This window comes from Stigmatopora argus, chromosome 14 (genome assembly GCF_051989625.1).
Source record: "Stigmatopora argus isolate UIUO_Sarg chromosome 14, RoL_Sarg_1.0, whole genome shotgun sequence".
In the NCBI taxonomy this organism is placed as follows: Eukaryota; Metazoa; Chordata; class Actinopteri; order Syngnathiformes; family Syngnathidae; genus Stigmatopora; species Stigmatopora argus.
In genome coordinates this window covers 6,717,231-6,738,384 of record NC_135400.1, presented here as the reverse complement: position 1 = coordinate 6,738,384, position 21,154 = coordinate 6,717,231, and the positions used below count along the sequence as shown (strand labels likewise).

The 21,154-nt window shown below is 40.3% G+C and overlaps 1 protein-coding gene across 3 annotated transcripts; it reads right to left on the bottom strand.

The window, feature by feature from the left end:
* Window positions 1-38: 38 nt before the first annotated feature.
* atp2a1 (ATPase sarcoplasmic/endoplasmic reticulum Ca2+ transporting 1) lies at window positions 39-15,819 on the bottom strand. 3 transcript variants are annotated; one of them, XM_077618957.1, is made up of 26 exons: window positions 15,692-15,819; window positions 15,462-15,598; window positions 13,869-13,886; window positions 12,797-12,879; window positions 10,383-10,487; window positions 8,240-8,378; window positions 7,510-7,590; window positions 7,349-7,434; window positions 6,196-6,351; window positions 5,978-6,119; window positions 5,628-5,794; window positions 5,457-5,545; window positions 5,270-5,372; window positions 5,055-5,186; window positions 4,847-4,972; window positions 4,512-4,730; window positions 3,877-3,988; window positions 3,583-3,806; window positions 3,269-3,489; window positions 2,606-2,808; window positions 2,425-2,510; window positions 2,206-2,339; window positions 1,925-2,042; window positions 1,545-1,662; window positions 1,053-1,095; window positions 39-318 (listed from the first exon to the last, which is right to left on the bottom strand). In XM_077618957.1, the coding sequence occupies exons 2-25, from the start codon at window positions 15,577-15,579 to the stop codon at window positions 1,091-1,093; spliced, it is 2,985 nt and encodes a 994-aa protein (XP_077475083.1). In that variant the 5' UTR covers window positions 15,580-15,598; window positions 15,692-15,819; the 3' UTR covers window positions 39-318; window positions 1,053-1,090. The 3 variants fall into 3 exon arrangements, with proteins under 3 accessions (XP_077475083.1, XP_077475081.1, XP_077475082.1); XM_077618955.1 differs by lacking the exon at window positions 1,053-1,095; XM_077618956.1 differs by lacking the exon at window positions 1,053-1,095 and having other exon boundaries at window positions 15,462-15,584; window positions 15,692-15,711.
* Between the last annotated feature and the right edge of the window lie 5,335 nt (window positions 15,820-21,154).

The following is a 21,154-nucleotide window of genomic DNA, read 5'->3' as shown; positions in this document are numbered from 1 at the left end:
TTCTTTGCCTGATCAGTAGGAAACAAAACAAAAATCCATTCCTTTTTAAATATCTTTATTCTTTAAGAATAGAACACTGTATAATTATAATAATTAACTCCGACCTATATATTACTGTCAATACATACACAGAAAAAAAATATTTTGCAGTTTAGTGTATTTTCAGATGGCTTTTACATGTTCTGGTCTATCAGATCATGTCAAGTGACTGCTGGCATGTGCTCTCTCGCTCTCTTTCGGTGGGAGTGCTCAGCCTCTTTTGTCCACACCTCTCTTTTAATCAGCTCAACCTTGTTGCACTTTGTCTTTAGACGCTCCCTGTATCGGCAGACAAAGATATTTGTCATTGAAAATAATACAAAACAGCACCGTTCAATGCAATAAAACTTTATTGGGCACAATCCGAGGTTGTTATTGTCATGCAAGAACATTTGCCTTAGTCACGTTATGTGTGCAATAAAAACAATTAGAAAGGAGCATTTAGTAAAACCTCTTAACCAAGAAGATGCCTGTGTATAAATACCAGAAAATAAATCAGAAATAATTCTCAAACACCCCTAAAAAAAATTCAAATCGTACCTTTTATTTAGAAAATGTAACCTTTAAATAAAATCAACTATGCAATATCAAGCTCTCAATGACACTAAATGCAACGTTATAGTCACACCACAGTCCTCATTAATTCCTTTTGATGACAGATATGCCAGACTGTTAATGAGAACGTCAATTCATCAAAATCAAAATGACAAGCATTTGTTAACAGAGTGCCATTAATATGTATTTTAATAACACAGTTGCTGTGCCGCTGTGCTATTTATTCCACTAGCGAATCAGAGGGTCATAACCATTATACAAAATATTTTTTTCTAAATGGCAATATAAATTTGTATTGTTAAGTACGGAATACCTTAACATTTTGTTATTATGCTGTAAGTGACAACCTCACAATGCTGGCCGTTGAATATTGCAAAAACAAGGACTATAACGCTAATCATTCTTTGTAGACATGCAGAATGGTAAAAATGCTACAACCATGGGTCAAAGTGTGATACCTTGTGTTGTTACAGGGGTATGGAGGAAGGGGGCATGTTTAGACTGAATTGTAAGAAGGGAACAGTTCAAAAGAGAGGACATCCAAAGAGGAGAAAATTAGATACATGTATTATCATAGGAATGAATAATTCATTTTAGTTCATTATTGGGTGGTAGCATCATTTGATACTTTCTATTCAATTTATGAAAAAGCAAAATAACTGTTAAAACGCACAAATCAATCACTCTTTACATTCAGCAAACATTGCCTTTCAAAATGATTTCTTACAATTTTTTAAAATGTAAAATATGAATTCATGGGCAACCATTGACAATGCTAGGCATTTAATTAATTCATTTTGACAGAGAGTCCATTTGGATTGGACATTTAGCTGTCAATGGCAATAAAAGATGATCAAATGAAATGGCTGTATTTCACTGTCGATGCCATAATGCTGTAATTGAAGAGAATAATATTTTTTTTTTTAAAGAAATAAATAAAATGGACCTACCTTCCAGATATGTACGAGCCACAAACTTGAGGACCTCATCTATTAGAATGACTGGGAAGGAAAGCTTCAATACCACAAACCACTGGTCCACACTCAAGTGCGTAAGCTTGAAGATCATCTACAGTAGACATAACAGTATGTTTACTCATCTAAACCATAAAGAGTGCACATACTAATTATTCAAAGCAATATATCCACTGGTCATGAAACTCAGAGTTTTGTGCCAAGTACGATTATGATCTCAATATATGAGACCTCGAAGACCCGAGTTAAGCTAAATGGCAGCTCACATAATACTTATATATATTCATTCACTCTATGAATAAATAAACAAGGTCAAAAAAAGTGAGAAGGCCACTGGAGCAGGAGGTCTGACTCACGGGCAGAGGGTCCACATAGATGATCATAAAGTGAAGAGACATGGATAGGGTCATGGCAGCCACCAGCCAGATGTTGCTCCAAGGGGGCATGCGCACCAGGGACTGGTTCTCAGACAAACTGTGGATAGAAAGTGAAAATAAGCCAAGGGTTCTGCAGAAAATACAGAGTTATTTCATGTAACTATTCTTGTGCCACTAGGTTGGCAAATCTCAAATACTGTGTGGGAAGACTTTGCAATATGCCAATTGTTCTACTGTAGTCAGAGTTTCAAATATTGCACCTGTTTAGAGCATTGCACATTTCAATTGTGACCAGCACAGACAGAGCCATGGTCATTGGAGGAGAAGCCTCAAACACATGACAGTGGATCCCTTCAAAGTCCTCATTGTCGTCACTGCATTGCATGAAGTGTGACTAAAGAAAAAGGAGACAAAAATTAATCACCAAAATGCTGTTTAGTAGACAATTCACTATTATCTACGAGTAATTAAATACTAACCAACTGATGGAAAGACACCAACGGGCCGTCCTCACAATACAAGAACCACCAGGCAGCTGCGGCAACGGTTGCAGCGCCAACATAGCCTGCAAAACATTAGACGTGTTAAATATACACACACGTTTGTGATGAAAGCTTGAAACGCAATCATGCAAAGGAATGGAGAGGAACTATTTCATACCGCCGATGGCCATATATCTGAAGAAGAGCCAACCAGAGATCAGGGGCTCTTTAGGGGATCGAGGGGCTTTTCCCATGATGTCCAGGTCTGGAGGGTTGAAGCCCAAAGCTGTGGCAGGAAGCCCATCTGTCACAAGGTTGACCCACAGTAGTTGGACTGGGATCAGAGCCTCTGGCAGGCCCAATGCTGCAGTCAGAAAGATACTGAAAAAATATGGGAAATCATTAGTTTCAGTTTTTTCTATTATGTCTAGGTGCTATGAAATAGTAACCATGTGAAAAAAGAAAATGAATCCATTAGGAATATATATCTATATAAGCTTTTTTTACAACTCAAAATAACCAATTAGCGAATGCTAACAAACAGCTCATTCTGGTTGTGACATCATCTACCGATAGATTTTTTTCGTGAGTCAGCTGAGGAAGGAACACTAATTGGGATGTAATTTCATTATTAAATATTTAATCACACTTTTTTGGATGGATTTGTGTCCAGAATGTTGTATGCTATATTTTTGCTATAAGGAATTGTGCTTAAGGACTTCTTTCTTAAGGTCCTTGAATCAGGTTACTGCTTTGCTTCAACTTAAATTAACCTGCTGTTTCTTTGGTTACTTTTAACATGAATATTTGGGGTTCATTTGTCAGACCGTCAATTACTTACCAGACAACCTCCCCCACGTTGGAAGAGATAAGGTAGCGGATGAATTGTTTCATGTTGTTGTAAATAGCTCTACCCTCCTCGACAGCAGATACAATGGAAGAAAAGTTGTCATCAGCCAGGACCATCTCAGAGGCTGACTTGGCAACTGCAGTGCCAGAGCCCATGGCGATGCCAATCTCTGCCTTCTTCAAGGCAGGGGCATCATTCACTCCATCGCCAGTCTGTGTTGAAGATGGAGAAAGTTGAGGTAAAAGGGAGGACGTTCTCTTACTCATTTAGAAGGACGTTTTTAGTTGAACATAAGTTTGACTCACCATGGCGGTGATTTCGTCAAAGCCTTGGAGGAACTCAACAATTTTCGATTTGTGAGACGGTTCCACCCTGGCAAAGCAACAAGCCTTACGGACTGCGTTCTTCTGGTCATAAGAAGACAGGTCATCAAACTCACGACCGGTGTAGGCCTTGCCGGTGACGTCCTCATCCTCCGAGAAGATGCCGATACGGCGACAGATTGCCACTGCTGTGCCCTTGTTGTCACCTGGGGAGATGAAAGCAGAACAATTGGCAATTTTTCCCTCAAGTTAAGAGAGAGCCTGATGACAACTGACCAGTGATCATAATGACACGAATGCCAGCAGCTCTGCACAGCTCTATGGAGCTCATGACTTCCTTACGGGGAGGGTCAAGCATACCAACACAGCCTACAAAGGTCAAGTCGGTCTGGTGACAAAAAGACAAAGTTTAAGTGCTATATTGAAGTGCTCTGTTGGTGTAACTGTAATAATGAATCAATTCCAATGGACTGTCATTGGGACGTGTTTTTCTCAGAGTAGCTTAATGCTGAAAATGTGTATTGTACACCTTAAAGTCCCACTGTCACCATTTTTTATAGACATAAATTCATTCACTGCTGTCAAAGAATATTCAAAAATCAATTGTAAAACATTTTTTCATTCATTCATTTTCGGAACCGCTTTATCCTCACTAGGGTCGCGGAGGTGCTGTAGCCTATCCAAATGACTTCAGGCCCCGTGACCCTACTGTATACTATATTTTTATCATTTTTAAAGTGTTTATAGTAGTGACTAATGTTATAGATTGTGGAACGAATTGCGCTAGCTCATGTAAAATGCTGCTCTATTTACGAAAAATCCAAGTTACGAAACAAGTTGTGGAACCAATTAATTTCGTAAGTAGAGGTACCACTGCATACAGGTGCAATACCCCTTAAATGAACACTGACCTCATAGTCTGCAAACCTAGTGGCGTCTTCCAGGTTCATCTCTTCCTTCCTTAGAGGAGAGTCACAGGTGGCCAGAGCCAAACAGCGGAGGGTGTCGCGCCCTGTTCCCCACTCCTTGATCACTGACATAATGTGTTCTTTGACCGGCCCGGTCAAGGGCAGTCGAGTGGTACCCACACGGACGTATGAACACCGCTCAATCACACCCTCTGGGGCACCCTGGTAAGATATTTAACATATACCTTCATTTTTGTTTTTATCTCTGAGATATGTATACAGTACTCTGACTCAATCAACTTTCAGGATGCAAGATGTATCGTTTTGATGTCGCTTACTTTGACAAACATCTTGTTTCCTACTGGGCCTCTTCCAGACTTTGCTGGAGAACAGTAGACTGACATGGACTTCCTGTCTCTGGAGAACTCCAGTGTGAACTCCTTCTTCATCAGCTGCTTAATGACCTGTCGCAGAAAAAGGCAAAGTAGAAGTTCAATCAAAATCCCTTCTGATTTAAATGATTTAGAGATTTTTTTGTGGACTTACGCTGCAGCAAGCATTGGCTCGTTCCACCTTGGACAAGCCACGCACTTCAGTGTTGAACACGTTCATCTTCTCCACCAAGCATGACAAAGCTGTTTCTGTGGCTTCACCTACTTTCTCATAAATCCCTTTTGACTGCAAAGAAGAAATATTATTTTTGATTTGATTTTTTCGGGTTGTAAAATTGTGGTCCGCCTTCTATTTGGCCCTCTCCTAACCTCGTTGTAGTCGAGCGAGGAGTCATTACAAAGAGCGCAGATGGTGGCCACCTCAACCAGTCCATCATACTGGCCGCATTTTACACTCATGCCCCTTCTTGTACTGAAGGGATTAAACAAATTTCGTTTCATTCTAGTATTCATTAAATTCACATTTTTGCCTGTGGGAATTAGTTTATATACTTACACTTCTCCCTCAGGGGTGTACTTTGAGCCAGAGATGTCAAATTGACCAAGACTGACATTGTCGTCATCCACTTTATCAACGATGAACATCTGTGAGGAAAGAGTTTTTACATGAACTCTTCAGAAGTGAATATTTCTCTATGAGACGTTTTAAGCTTGTGTTTTCACGTACCTTGGTCACACACATCTGATTGGTGGTGAGGGTACCAGTTTTGTCCGAGCAAATGACTGAGGTGCATCCCAGCGTCTCCACAGAGGGCAGGCTTCTGACAATGGCATTCTTCTTGGCCATGCGGCGCGTTCCCAGAGCCAGGCATGTGGTAATGACGGCTGGCAAACCTGGCACAGTCGGGGCGGGAAGCGCACATTGGTCATAGTTGCATTGTATTGTATTACATCTGTCACATCACATTTTAGTATTTAATAGGTCACCAGTTTAGATATCCTATGCACAAGCTGCTCAGGTTGAATTTTAGAAATGATAATCTTCGCGGGCAAGCCAATTAAATTCCCGGGGTTTACCTTCTGGGATGGCAGCCACAGCCAAAGCCACAGCAATCTTGAAATAGTAGATCGCTCCACGGAACCAGGACCCACCATGGACTGGGTCATTAAAATGCCCAATGTTGATGATCCACACAGCTACACAGATGAGGGAGATAACCTGAAGAAGGCAGAGGAAACGGGTCGGACGTGGCAATGTTTATCGATTGTTTTATAGTCGTGTTTGGGACTCATACCTTGGAGAGCTGCTCCCCAAACTCATCCAGTTTTTGCTGCAGGGGAGTCTTCTCCTGTTCAGTGGCGGCCATTTGGTCGCGGATCTTCCCAATTTCAGTGGAAACACCAGTTGCCACAGCGACGCCAGTGGCTTTTCCAGCGGCGATGTTGGTGCCCTGGGTAAAAGTTTAATCACCAATTAAATTAGCTCTCTAACAGTGGGCTTTGCCGAACAGTAAATAGGACACTAGAAAGCAAAAACAAAACTGATTCCCACCAAACTGTAAGGGTTGGAAATGCGCTAATTTTTGCCAATGCAAAATGTGTCCTGTCTTTCTTCCGGTGTCACCCGTGACAGGCTCCCACTCACCTGTGACTATGATAAGGCTAGACCAGGGGTCCGCAATCCAAAATGTTGAAATTTCCCTTTTGGACAAAAAACCCCCAAATATGCCTTTTTCTCTTTTTCCCTTTGAGATCCATGACCCATCACACAGGCATTTGTTTACAACAGCCACCCAGCTGATAGAAACATGTGGGATGCTATGACGCAAATCTTTGTTGATAGAAATGTTGAGATTTAATATTTATTCTAAACATTTCTACAGCATTGGAAAACGTTATGTGCTTTCGTGGTCAAGTGGTTAGTTCATTGGCCTCACAGCTCGTGGGTTCGATCCCAGATCGGTTCCCACTGTATGGAGTTTGCATGTTCTCTCTGGGCTTGGGTGGGTTTTCTCCAGGTACTCCGGTTTCCTCCCACATCCCAAAAACACACATAGTAGGCTGGTTGAACACTCTAAATTGCCCCTAGCTATAAGTGTGAGCGTTAATGGTTGTCCCCGTCTCCTTGTGGCTTGCGATTGGCTGGCCATCAATTCAGTGTACCCCTTCCTCGTCGTTTGCTGGGATAGGCTCCAGTACCCCCGCCACCCTTGTGATGATAGGTGGTTCAGAAAATGAATGAATGAATTGAAAATGTTGAGAATGTTTGTGTGGCATTTGTCCTCCTAGGATCTCCTCCATGTTAACACAAAATCTATTTTTCCTCTCTCCAACCTTGCTCCATTTTCAAAAACAAACAAAAAAAAGATGCAGGGAGCCACTAGGGTAATTCTAGGCTCTAAAGACGTGGGTTGCTAATGCCCGGGCTAAGCGGAAGAAGACCCTTACAGAAAACAACATGTTCTTCTTATCCTGGTTAACGGCTCGGGGGTCCGGCACAGCATCGGTGTGCTTGATCACACTGACAGATTCACCTGAGAGATAACAGAATCAGTAAGTTACAGTTCTATTATAATGATTTCCTATATGTAACACAACTCATCACCTACCAGTTAGAATGGACTGGTCCACACGAAGAGTAGTAGATTTAATGGAGATGATCCTGATATCTGCCGGTACTTTATCACCAACTACAACACACAGACATGATTGTGTTTGTCTGATGACACATTAGGTTGCCAGTTTCATCCAGGAAAAAAAACATTTTGTTGAATATCAGACACCTATAATATTATTTCAAGCATATAATAAACTATTTCCATGCAATATGCAAAATACACAAGTGTAAGCATGATCTGTGAGGGTGTGGAAAATTTCTATCACCCAGATTTCAAACAACTCACAAACTGTTCTGTATGTGGAGTGAAAATTTGGAATAATTTGCATATTTATTGCAAGCACTCTAAAAACATCCACAAATTGAAATCTTTGTACAAAAATATGGACTGGTCACAGTAAAATGATAAATTACCCAATGATAATATGTGTTGTTATTGGTATACAATGGTTATAAAAAATGGCTATGATGAGCCAGCTATAAATTGATTAGGTTTATTTTATTTCGTCTGCTTGCTTTTTTGTCTTTGTTTCTTCTTTTATGTGTGCTTAAAGGGGTAATAATAATAATTCTTAACAATGAGATTCCCACTCCCACTGCCTTTCGAGTATAAATAAGAAAATTGAAAAATACTAATGTATACTTGAGTGCTTGAAATAAACGTCACTATCATTTATGATCAATATGGAATAATACAAAACTCTTTGGTATAGGGAACATACCAGAGACCTCCACCACATCACCAGGAACAATCTCCCTGGCCTTGATCCTCTGCACACTCTTCCTATCTGCCCGGTAAACCTTACCCATCTCCGGCTCATATTCCTTCAGAGCCTCAATGGCACTTTCTGCATTTCGCTCCTATGAAAACACAAAACTTTGTCATTGTCATAATGATAAACTGTATCCAAATGTTTGTGTAGAATTTCAGGATGAATCTAAAAATGCAGCATAACCTTTCCAGATGAAATTCTTTTTCACAGCGCCGTTACATTAACATGAGCCCTACTGCCCCCCCCGAAGCCTCAAAGTGTAAAGCCCTCTCCCGCTCCATTCTCAAACCCCCCCCATGTGTGAATCCTTGTGCATAGTTTCCAAATGACTGCCACGGTATCAATGCCCTCCATTCCTCCGTCAAACACTGCATTCAAACATGGACGGTAATGTGATCATGCTAGATTTTTACGCACGTACTATGGTCTTCAAGACAAGTCGGCTTGTCACCCCTCTGTACCTTCACTAGCTTGGCTTAACCTTTCACCCCTTTACAGCTTTGCTGATGTCACGCCCCTCATTCTGGCGGAACATAAACTTCAACCCTTTCAGGGACAGTTGTTTAGTCCTTTGTGGGGCAATTTACAATTTTCCATCATTAAAAAAAATTGCAATTACCGAATTTTCACGACTATAAGGCGCACTTAAAAGTCAGTGATAGTGCAAAAACAAATCAATAACTGAGTGTGTTGGTTTAGTATATTGGTTTATTTAGCAACTATGTTGAAACAAAAGGTATTGTTATCATTTTAAAATCAACATTTTTCATAAATTCAATTTTGAATTTAATGTACGTAGAATAACTGAATTTTCTACTTTTCTCAAAACTATGTACCGTATTTTCACGACTATAAGGCACACTTAAAAGTCTTAAATTTTCTCCAAAATAGACAGGGCGCCTTATAATCCAGTGTGCTTTATATATGGAAATGTTTTTTTAAATATGTTATTCATTGAGGGTGCACCTTATAATGCGCCTTATAGTCGTGAAAATACGGTAATATTATATACAGTATGTTCCTTCATCTTCTATATTGCTTATACTCACAAGGGTCGTGGGGGGTGCTGGAGCCTATACCAGCAAACCATGGGGAAAAGGCGGGGAGACCCCGAATTGGTTGCCGGGCCAATCACGGGACACAAACGTGTGTGGAGTTTGCATGTTCTCTCCCGGCCTGCGTGGGTTTTCTCCGGGTACTCCGGTTTCCTCCCACATTTCAAAAACATGCATGGTAGGGTGGTTGGACACTCTAAATTGCCCCTAGGTATGAGTGTGTATGGCTGTTTGTCTCTATGTGACCTGCGATTGGCTGGCCACTAATTCAGGGTGTACCCTGCCTGCTGCCCAAAGTTGACTGGGATAGGCTCCAGCACCCCTTGTGAGGATAAGCAGTTCAGAAAATGAATGAACGGAAAATCTATAAAAACATAAATACACTCAGATTACGGCCCTATTGAACACCCTAATGGATTTATCGTCCATTCATAACCCATTTCATGCTAATGACACTCATAGACGTTTAATTCGTTTAAACCTGGATGGCTAGCGGTGTAAGATCATCTTTCAGTGCCATTGACGGTGCAGGACGTCCAAACCATTTTGACAAGGTGGGGCCAATGAACAAGCATCCATTTTCCCCTTCTAGTTAAAATGGATTGGACGTCTAGCAGCACCAATGGCAGCCAAAAATGAAAGTGCCCTTTGAAAAAGTCATATTTTGTGCATGAAATTGGTAAATTCCATACGAAATACAATTATAAAACAAACATTTCAGCCCATCTAACTGGCAGAAACAGGTTCAATCGCCCCTCCCCATGAAATGGATTGGATGTCTAGCAGCATCAATGGCATTCAATGACTTAAATGTTTGTCCTGTAAGGGTAAAAAAAACCCTCATAATTCGTGCTTGAGCACGCCGTAAAGGACAAAAGGACTCCGACCTGAGCACACTGCTCTTATAATTTATTACGTGTGAGTGTTTCTAAGAATACGAGTCTATTTAGGTGGGTGTAAAAGACAGCCTTCGGGGGGGCAGGTATGTGTCCTTGAGACTACGACTGTTCCTCTGCGTGTTTGTGTGGGTCACTGACCTGCCACACGCCAACAATGGCATTGGCGATGAGGATGAGGAGGATGACGAAAGGCTCGACGAAAGCCGTGACTGTTTCTTCACCTTCCTCGAACCAAGCCAGTACCTGACACAGAGCAAGAGAGAGATTATTTTCCATGCACATCTACTTTTTTGACGTTATGCCCCTTTACGTGGAACCTCCTCATTCCACGTGTTGGTCCTCACCAATGACGGTTCAACACGTGTGAGCTTCTGCGCGTGACAGCTCCGTGTTACTACACAAGATTGTGTTTTGGGATACTGTCATGTTGACATTGACACAGATTAGTTGCAAGCCAGTGGAGCAAAGGTGTAGCCAAAAAGAGTCATTTTGATAGAAACCAACTTGCCATTTTATAATCGTCGACAACCCCGTTTTTATTAGGTCACCTTTAGCGTATTGTGGAGGCTCACATTTTATTTTCTCGCCGCCTACCATTAAAGACAATAAATCTTCCGAAAATTTCAAGCCTGTCAGCACATTGTGGAGGCAAGGGGGGGTCGTGTATTCCCAGTATTTACTGTTCTCTCTTTTGGAAACCTTACACGACTCTGAATCTATTTCTCCCGCTTGCCATCGTAACAAACAATGGTGTTGTGCAACCCAATCCCTAGCTCGCTCCCGGGTCTCAAGCCGTCCCTCGTTCCTTCTATCCCCGACCTTTGGCTAAAAGATACAGTTTCTCTTCCTGGCTGGAGAATTTCTTAAAATAAAGCTCCGGCCACGTGCGGGTGTGCTCTTTTTCTACCCGCCTTTCTCTTTCTCACACGCATGCATACACATACGTGCTATCAGGCCTTCTAAGGCCATTGTGACAGCTGTGTAAGCCAGCTAGAGGTGATGGGAGATTAAGACAATATGTGCAGCTTCCCCCTGTTGAACTGTTTAGGAGAGAATAACATCGGTGAAAGGAGGATTTATAACATTATAACCGAGGGGCTATGAAATGTATGGCAATTGAATACTACGTTCAAGGGATAAGCTGTTTTCCAAGCTCGGAAATGTCAAATTCAGATGATAAAATTGGAATATTTTGGCAATTACCTACTTATCTGCATACTTCCAACACTTAATGTGTTCATGCTAAAATTTAATCTCATTTTCTGAACCGCTTTATCCTCATTAGGGTCGTGGAGGGTGCTGGAGCCTATCCTAGCTGCCTGAATTGGTGGCCAGCCAATCGCAAGGCACAAGGAGACAAAGGGCAACCATGCACACTCACACCCATACTCAGAGGCAATTTAGAGTGTCCAATCAGCCTACCATGCATGTTTTTAGAATGCGGGAGGAAAGCGGAGTACCCGGAGGAAACCCAGGTAGGCCTGGGGAGAACATGCAAACTCCACACAGATGACCTGGATTTGAACCCAGGACCCCAGAGCTGTGAGGCCGACACGCTAACTACTAGGCCGCCTCATGCTAAAAAGACTTGTGAATTTTAGTTTAAGTTTTCTAATGGTATGATCAAAACAATTTTGTTTGGGACATTCTTTTTTCACCGATAGTGCATTTCAAGGAAGAAAAGAAAGTGTGTTTTAACGACAAAGGGCATTTGTAGAAGAATTTCAAACTAATTCTAAACATTTGAAAATGTCCAATGACACTAACATTTTCCATTCTTTGTTTACAGCATTAATATCCTAATCCAGGGGTTGCCAAGTCCGGTCCTCGAGAGCCCCTATCCAGTCTGTTTTCCATGCCTCCCTCCATCAACACACCTGAATCAAATAATCGGGATTGGTAGGAAGCTTCTGGACAGCTTGCTGATTAGTTGATCATTTGATTCAGGTGTGCTAGAGGAGGGAGATATGGAAAACAGACTGGACGGGACTTCCAAGGACCGGACTTGGCCGCCCTTGTCTAATCTAACTGATTTCTTTTGACACTTAGGACCTTTAACCCTTAAAAGTGCAAGCGAATATTTTTTGTCATTAAAAATACACGCACACAAATATTAGCAGTTATATTTTATAATTACAATTACACATTGATATAATGTTAAAAAATCTACATGAAAGAAATTACAATAAATAAAAACATGAATAAACACTGATTATGATCTAAGGTTGATTTGTTTTTTTTTGTTTTTACATCCATTTAACTTTTAACCATTAATGGCATGTCAATTCATTTAAAGCGGCAAGACTGGCTGTGAATGCTCACATGTTTCAGTGCCCCCATACCCATCAAAATCAATTGGAAATCAGTGGCAGCCAATGAATGCAATGACTGCTCTGTAAGAGTTAAAATACATAAATCATAATTTGAGGTTTATACAAAGTGCACTACAATAAAGTTGGATAAAATACAATAATAATACAAACAGTTCAACCCATTCAACTGGTTGAAAAGCATAATATTCATTATCATGGAGTGAAAATGAAGGTACTCACAAAGGAGATGCAGGCGGCCAGCAGTAAAATTCTGACCAAGAGGTCCTCAAACTGTTCTACTACCAAATCCCAGATACTCTTACCTACAAGAAATGCACACAGTTATCTATTATTTTGCCTCGCACCTGTCTAATTCAAAAAATGACATCGCATGCATACTTAAGGTTTAATATACTGCAAAATGTTACATCCACTAATGCAAAAACCGCAAATGTTTGTATAATACGACATGCACTAACATCATGAGACGTATTTAAGCAGGCTATGGAATATGCAATTTAAATGCTACCAGCATTTGGAAGTATTTAGCAAAAATTAAACCAGTCAGGCGGAAAATATGATTTAAAAAAAATCAACAAAAGTTTGGTATTTTAAAGAGAAACATTTAACAAAAAAACAACACCACTTTAACAAAAGAAATGGCTGAATGTTAAGACCAACCATATGTACACATGTGCATCTATGTGTATGTATGTATATATATATATGTATATTTATATATATGTATGTATATGTGTATATATATATATATATATATATATATATATATCAGCAACACGCTTATTTATTTATTTATTAACTTATTTATTACCTATTTATTTATGTCTAAAATGTATTTTCCTGTGTCTGTATTCTCACCTTCTTGCTACTGTGACTTTCCCAAATACGGGATGAATAAAATTATTTAATCTAATCTAATTTTACTATTCATATTCCGCTGAATACCATAATACATTTATATTTGTTATATAGAATGTCTTTCAATGAAACCAACCACAATTGACTGTCACAGTGTTCTCCAAAAACATTGGAATTCTGTATTCTCCTTGTCTCAACATTCATTGGTTGTCATTCAATCCCCGTGTATATTAGTACTTCTTCAACAATGTACTAGTTAACTCATCTGTTAGCAAAGGTTTATAAAAACATCCCAACAATGAACCTTCCAAGCAGCAGCGCAGATCAAAAAGCCAAATAGCAGGTGTGAAATAAATGGCTAGCTTGCAAGCGTGGGTAGAGTGCGAATAAGAATATCGCGTGGTTAAAGCTGGTTAACAGAACCCAGACTCACCCTCCTCTGCTGGAAGCTCTGTGGGTGAGAAATGAGAGATTAGAACAAATTTTAGCCTTGATTTACTACCTGACACATTGAATGCACTATTCCCGATTCATAATCAGTTTTCAAGTAATAGGCAACGTGAAGATGCTCTCACTTGTAATAACAACAGTTATAATGTGGGAACCTGGTCATGATGGAGATACGAGCTTAATTCATTTCATGGCCTCATACCACTCATAAGTCAAATGACATTAAAATAATGTTTATTGTATTGTAATTTTTAAATGCACAGCGTTATTACATAAATACGTAGTTAGAATTAAAAGTATAATTCACCTCTGTCATCCATTGAATGGAAATATTGGGGCAACCTTGGCCATATTTTGGACAGTAAAATACAGTTAGTACATGGTCATCTCTACAGTAACCATGTCAGCTCCTTGCAGAGGATAAAGAATATATGACTGAGTATTTGTTTTGATTGTCTAAATGTGTATCTTGCCCACACTGTGCAATGTGACTCTTGAAAAGATGGGTCACTACTTGCCAAAGTGGTCCTTATTGCGAAATGAGTGGTCGTTCATTGCCAAAACAAAACAATCGCAACTTAAGTTCGAGCTCACAAGGCAATGCAAATCAGCTGGACGATGTATCGTAACTCAAGACACTGTAAAGTGACTTCAATAACTTCAATAACACCTAACCTTCCTTAACTTATAGTCTGCCACTGACAATGCTAGTTGTCCCATTCATTTAATATAGTTCATTGGCTTTAAATGTTCATATTTCCCCATAAAGGTAAGCAAATGACTGATAACAGTTGTAATTCATAGCCATTGATTCATTTTCTGAACCTTTCATCCTCACAGTTTACGGCAGTGGTGTCAAACATATAGCCCGCTAGGGGGTCCGATCCGACCAATGGGGGTGTTCTCCCTGACTTTGTAGCCTATTCCTACTGGACATAAAGAATTAAAAGCTTTAAAACTATTTCTTGGTGAATTCTGTGAGTGCGTGCAGTATTGCATTTTCCTCAATTTCTTATCCGCAGTTATATTTATTCTTTCGCTCCCTGGAGTCAAAACGACACCCTCAATGGCAGCCAATGAGTTAACAAGGAACCTTCAAATGCTCCAAAACCAACAGGAAATGGCCAAATATCACCAGAAAGCGACCAACACACAGGAAACAGCCCAGAAACCCTGAACAATCAATTGAAAATTAGTATCCAAAATGTATATATGCGAAATTAACTTCCAATTCACTTAAATTGGCTTTGTATACTCATCTTTCAGCTCCATTGATGGCGCTAGACGTCCTATCCAGCAGCAGCGTCTAGCGGCCAGTAAGTTAACTTCTTTTTAGTTAACTATCTTACCTAGGTCTACAATGTCTTGTGTGTCTTATGTCTGTCTTGCTACTGCAACCAAGAAATTTCCCGTATACGGGATGAAATAAAGTTATAATCTAATTTTTTGGGCCAAAAATAAACTTCTCCGGCCTACATGAGATCTAGGTGCCATGAATGTGGCCTGCAAACCAAACTGAGTTTGACACCCCTGATCTAATGCATGTAATCCATCCATAATCACCCCACGCTCTCACCGTTATAGCCATACTTGTCCAGATTCTTCTTGAACTGCTCAGGAGACAGGCCCTTGTCCTCACTGACACCAAAATTGGCCAGAACCTCATCAGACTCTTTGCTGTGTGCGTTCTCCATCCCTGCTGAAGTGGAGAGGCTGCGGTACACAAGGACACATTAATGATACTCAAATCATCTTATCATAAAACAAGTGCAAACAATCAGAGTTTGGGGGGGAAAAAGCACCCACCACTTTCTTCAAGTGTGATGTTTGGGAGCAGAAAAGTAGCAACCACCCCCCTTGCGATCACACTGACTCTACCCCCTGACTCTCTCACGCTCTCTATGGGATGCTGCTCTCCTCCGGGAGCTCGAACTGACAGAAAGTGCAACTTGGCAAACTGCTCTCAAAAGTTTTATACGGCTGAAAAAGTTCCCCGATTGGTGCCTTGATAGCCGTGCGCTTGCCACTCATTGGCTGAGAATGTGGCAGAGCGGAGGGGGCAGAGGCTAACAACTGCAAAGGGGTCCGCCGGGGCCAGCATGCTGGAAATAAGATGTGTAAAAGAGAGACTAGAAGGGGTGACACTTTCTGAATGAGAGCTAGGGGACACTGATGGACACGTGGAATGACTTTGTGTATGCGTGTGCATTTGTTCACATGCATTCACTCACCTGGGGATTAAAGGAAATGCTGTTCTTAAAATGATCGTCATATTTAATTAAACTGGCAATGCTCATCTTGTGGTCAAAATGGATTCAATGTCTAGCGCTGCCAATGATTTAATTGTAACCTTAACTTGCTTCTTTTTCTCACAGTTCTAAGATAGGTACATTTTCACATGATTTTGCATACCAATTAAATGATGAAATCCGGTCAGCGTATTAAAAAATAAATGATCAAGACTCACACATATCCATAACTATTGTAATTGTAAAAAAATAACATCATTTATGAAATGTTGCCATCAGCTTTCTTTAAAAACTAATGACGCCATAAGAATACAGAGTAAGTAGATGAGTTCTTATTGTGTTTTATCATGGAATACATCATGGAAAATTGGTCATAAATTCAAAAAATAAGAGATTGCACTGTACAAATTCAAACCGGAGGCCAATTTAAGTTAAATTTAGATAGTTATTTGTTACTCTGTTAGTAGATGGTGAATTAGAACCAACAAAAAATATGTTTTTCCATTGTAATATCCTGTTTTTTGGTGTTTTTTTTCAGAGGGTGGGAATGAATTATTTTGTATTTAGTTCATTTCTATGGGAAAGGTTGATTTGAGATACAAGTAAATCGACATACCAGCTCGGTCCTGGCACCAAATTTGACCCTCGTTAGATTTTCAAGATCTCTATCTTGATGTAATGGAATATTACAGACAATACAGCAACATTTTCGTTTTTGTCCACTATTCTTGTTCACTAATTTACCAGACAATCACCTTCTCTTAACGTAATTTGTTGTTTGTGTTTCATGTTTTCACCTCCTTAGTGTGAACCGGAATGGCGGCTTGGGCCACAGGTGGAGGAGCACAAAACTCAAGGTGGTGGATTGACATGAGATCGCCGTCCCTCTGAGATCAGGTTACCACGGCTCTTTCTAAACACTTTTATGTCCATAGAAGACAGTGGTGATAATGCTGCATGAACATGTGTACCTATTCACTCACACTCATGTAAATGTTTCCATTTAAAAGAGACTTTCTTCCCAAGATTTTCATCACTGGCCGACTCTGAAGACTGGAATGTAGTATGCAAATACTAAACTACAATATATTTTTACACTAATTGTAAATAAACTTTTAAGAGTATTTAAATAATATGCCTATTTGTTTCCTAAAAACTTCAACATTTAAGCAAACATCTTTTTTGGGGGGGGTCTATTTCTATTTAATCAGTGGCGGTCCATGCATTTTCTCGTAGCGCCTTCAACGGGTAAAATCCATGTGGGCTGAGTGGTTAGCACATTAGTCTCACAGTTCTGGGGTAGAGGGTTCAATCCCAGGTAGGTCCTTACTGCGTGGAGTCCCCGGGCTTGCGTGGTTTTTCTCCGGGTACTTCGGTCCCCCCCCCCCCATGGCAACAACATGATTGTTAGGTTGGTTGAATACTCTAAATTGCCCCTAGGTGAGCGTGAATGTTTGTCCGTCTCCTTGTGCTCTATGATTGGCTGGCCACAAATTATACATCATCCATTGAGTTATCATTTAAGGAGGAGGCAGGTGGATCCTATTTTTGCTGCTCCCTGAATTGGTTGCCAGTCAGCCACCTCTTCATATATCTGGGAAGGTTATTTGCATTTCCCTACGTTCCCGTTGTCATGCGAATGCAACACTGTATTTTCATATGGAATATTTATATTCTTAGGATTTATTTTGTATTTATCATCTGAAATCAAAACCTAAATGGATCAAACTTCACTTGTTATCAACCTAAAGTAAACTAACCAGCAATCCAAACTTATATATTCACTGCACCAAATGTTTGGGTTCCCAAAAATGCCCACACAAGTCAGAAAGTTTGATGGTTGAGTCATTCTTTTGCATGCAGAAACTCAGTTTTCGTCCATTGAATGTTTACGCGCATGATAACCAGAGCTGGAATTAGATGTGATGTAACCTGTGTGTGTGTGAGAACTTGCTGGCAGGCATTGTGGGAGCCACACGTGTACGTTGTGCCTACGAATCACTGTGATGGATCCGGGAAGCCCTTTGCAGCAGAATAGCAGAGGCGGAAAGTAGTAGCTGGGAAAGCAATAATGTGTGTGTTTTCGGAAGAGTGTACTTCGTGTATGTCTTTGCGGGGTATGATTAACAGAGACTTGGGCAGCTGGGGTTTGAAGTGCTCCACTGTAACTGAACCGAGAGCAGCAGTTGTGTTCCTCCGGTATAAATAGTGGCACGGGCATGTGGGCAGGCTGCTGTACACAATGGCAGAATTTCACTGTTCTATCAGGGAGGCTCAAGAATGTGACACCCCTCCGATTAGGACCCCTCCCGCTCCATCAGTCCAGCCGAGATGCTTTACTGAGCCTTGAAGGTTGCATCAAGGTGGCTGTTTGTGGAGAGATGTCATGATATTTGAGAATTGGGTTTGTTTGGTCTGGAGTAGGTACAAAATGAGAGGGGTGGAAGTTTATGGCAATTATGTAACTTATTGGGAAACAAACTCTTCGGCTGCTATTGACGGTCAGTTGAACATTCAATCGCTGCCATCCCTCCCAATCAAAATGGATTGGGCGTCTATTGCTGTTAATGGCAATAAAACATGATCACTCTGAACTAGCTTCCCCAATTCAAATTGAATTTAAGTCTATCACTGTATATATATATATATATATATATATATATATATATATATATATATATATATATATAATCAGATTATATAAATATATAAACATACAGTAACTACAGTATTTAATCGCCATTGACAGTGATAGACTTCAATTCAATTTGAACTGGAGAAGCTAGTTCAGAGTACAGTGGTACCTCGTCATACAACCGTTCGTCATACGGAATGCTCGTCTTACGGGGGAAATTTCGATCGAATAATTCGCCCGTGATGCGGTCAAAGTTTCGTCATGCGACCAAGCCAGGTTGCCATGGCATTTTTTTTGGCATATCTTTCGTGTATAACAATATTTACGAGCACCGGATGAGCTATTCAGACCAGGAAACGCACAACGCGCATGCGCGGTGAAAAGAGGGCTTTCTGGGTAATGAAGTATACTCGTGCTCGCAAAAGTATCCCCGGCAGCAACTCTATCATAGGCGCCGTTCGATGGGACGCGAACACAGATGCTACAAGCTAAAAGGAGCCGCTAGCCAGCGCCCCTGTAGCTCCCATGAGAAATCCGACTCGGATCGCTGCCGCCTGTGCGACGAGGAAACAGAGTCGTCTGAACACTTATGGCTCCGCTGTCCGGCCTTAATGACCGAACGCTACCATCGCGGCTTGGGCAACTCCCTGGATGAACTTATCCGTGTTCCAGTGGCAGCCCTAGCGCTGCTGAGGGTAATCCTCAGGCGCCTGAGGTGAAAAAGAAGAAGAAGAAGAAGAAGAAGATGAGCAGCGGGGCGATCGCTGATAAGACTGCTTGCTGCTCGTTGGCAAGTGGTCGTGCGTTCTCCGATTGTGAGGACATTTGTGTGCATCATTTTCGGAATATTTTGAAGGGAATAGTACGACAGCAAACAGCCCATCGATAGCGAACGTGAGGGTGGAGTGTTTGTTCTGTTTACGAGTGCGTTGTGTGGCGGGAAAAAAAAAACGAAGCCCCTCTCCCCTCGGCGAAATCCGGCCAATTTTAGTTAGATTAAACACTTTATTTCTATTAAACCACTCGTTATTTATTACTTTGTCAATATATGGCGAATTATAAGAAATAAAACATTTTTTTTCAATCCAATATCCTGTTTCTGGTGTTTTTTTCAGAGAGTTGGAACGAATTAAATTGTTTCCCATTCATTTCAATGGGAAACTTTACCTCGAGTTACGAGTAACTTGTCATACGAGCTCAGTCCCGGAACGGATTAAGCTCGTATCTCGAGGTACCACTGTAATCATGTTTCAATGCCATTAACAGCAATATATATATATATATATATATATATATATATATATATATATATATATATATATATATGTATATATATATATATATATATATATATATATATATATATATATATATATATATATATATATATATATATATATATATATATACAATCAGAATTGTTGGAAAATACTGCCATTCCACCAAATACAGACGCTTCAGTCAAAAATGGCAAAATCCAACATTTTCCATCTACCCTGTTGGTACATTTGATGTTCTGTCTAAAACTGCAAATAGATTTGAAACCTGATTAAAACTGCTGAAGTTATCACATTTTTGGTCCTTCAAATTAGAAGAAATACAACATCATAACATCTGAGGCATTGGCCAAAGAAGATAAGGTTTTTTTTAGTCTTTAGCAAGAAGATTGATTTTTACCACAAACAGATAGAAAGTTTATGATCCACATTGAAAATAATATAATTCTAACAGTTTTAATGTGTTCCAAATGAGCTCCAACCTACCTTGGCTGAGGTAATAATGTTTAGAGGTCCTTTCACTGTAGTTGTTTGATCATTTGATTATGTTAAATGTTGACTATGCAGAACGAAGGTCACAACAGTCCTTCCAAGAAAGTCTGGGCAGCTTCCTTGGTGGCAAGAGGTTATTTCAGGTGGCGCTTTATTTCTAAATGACTTGTGAAAGTCTGCTGTGCTTAAAAATGGTGTAAAATAACCCATTAATCCTGACTTGAGCATTTAAAACGATTTTCTTTCCTCACTATTTGTTTTTTTGTCACTGTGATATGAAATGCTGGATCACATCCCACCTGTAATCTCGTCTGGAATGAATTTTGAATCAACAACTTGTCACTTTAACAGGTTGTGAGCATGTGCTTATCCCCCTTTTGTACTGCCGAACCAGACAGCACGTGTCCATCTTGTGAGTATAGTTGCTAAAACTGTCAAGCCCAACAAGACTCAAGGTTTTTTTTTAGATTGGCAACCAAAATACAATTATATCCCAATCAGATTGAAAATGGACATCTCTTTTGTATTCTGAACAGTCATATAGAGTTTTGATGCTAGATGATGCCTTTGTTTCCACAGCAACCTGTCAGATGGGTCAATTCTGTTGTATAGTCTG

What these genes read in the sequence shown, in the direction of transcription:
- atp2a1 (XM_077618955.1), bottom strand. Translation starts at nt 15,579, where the DNA reads ATGGAGAACGCACACAGCAAAGAGTCTGATGAGGTTCTGGCCAATTTT. An exon ending in TTGGGGAGCAGCTCTCCAAG is followed by an intron (nt 6,120 to 6,195) that starts GTATGAGTCCCA and finishes TGCCTTCTTCAG; the next exon opens with GTTATCTCCCTCATCTGTGT. An exon ending in TCTATGTGGACCCTCTGCCC is followed by an intron (nt 1,663 to 1,924) that starts GTGAGTCAGACC and finishes TGTCTACTGTAG; the next exon opens with ATGATCTTCAAGCTTACGCA.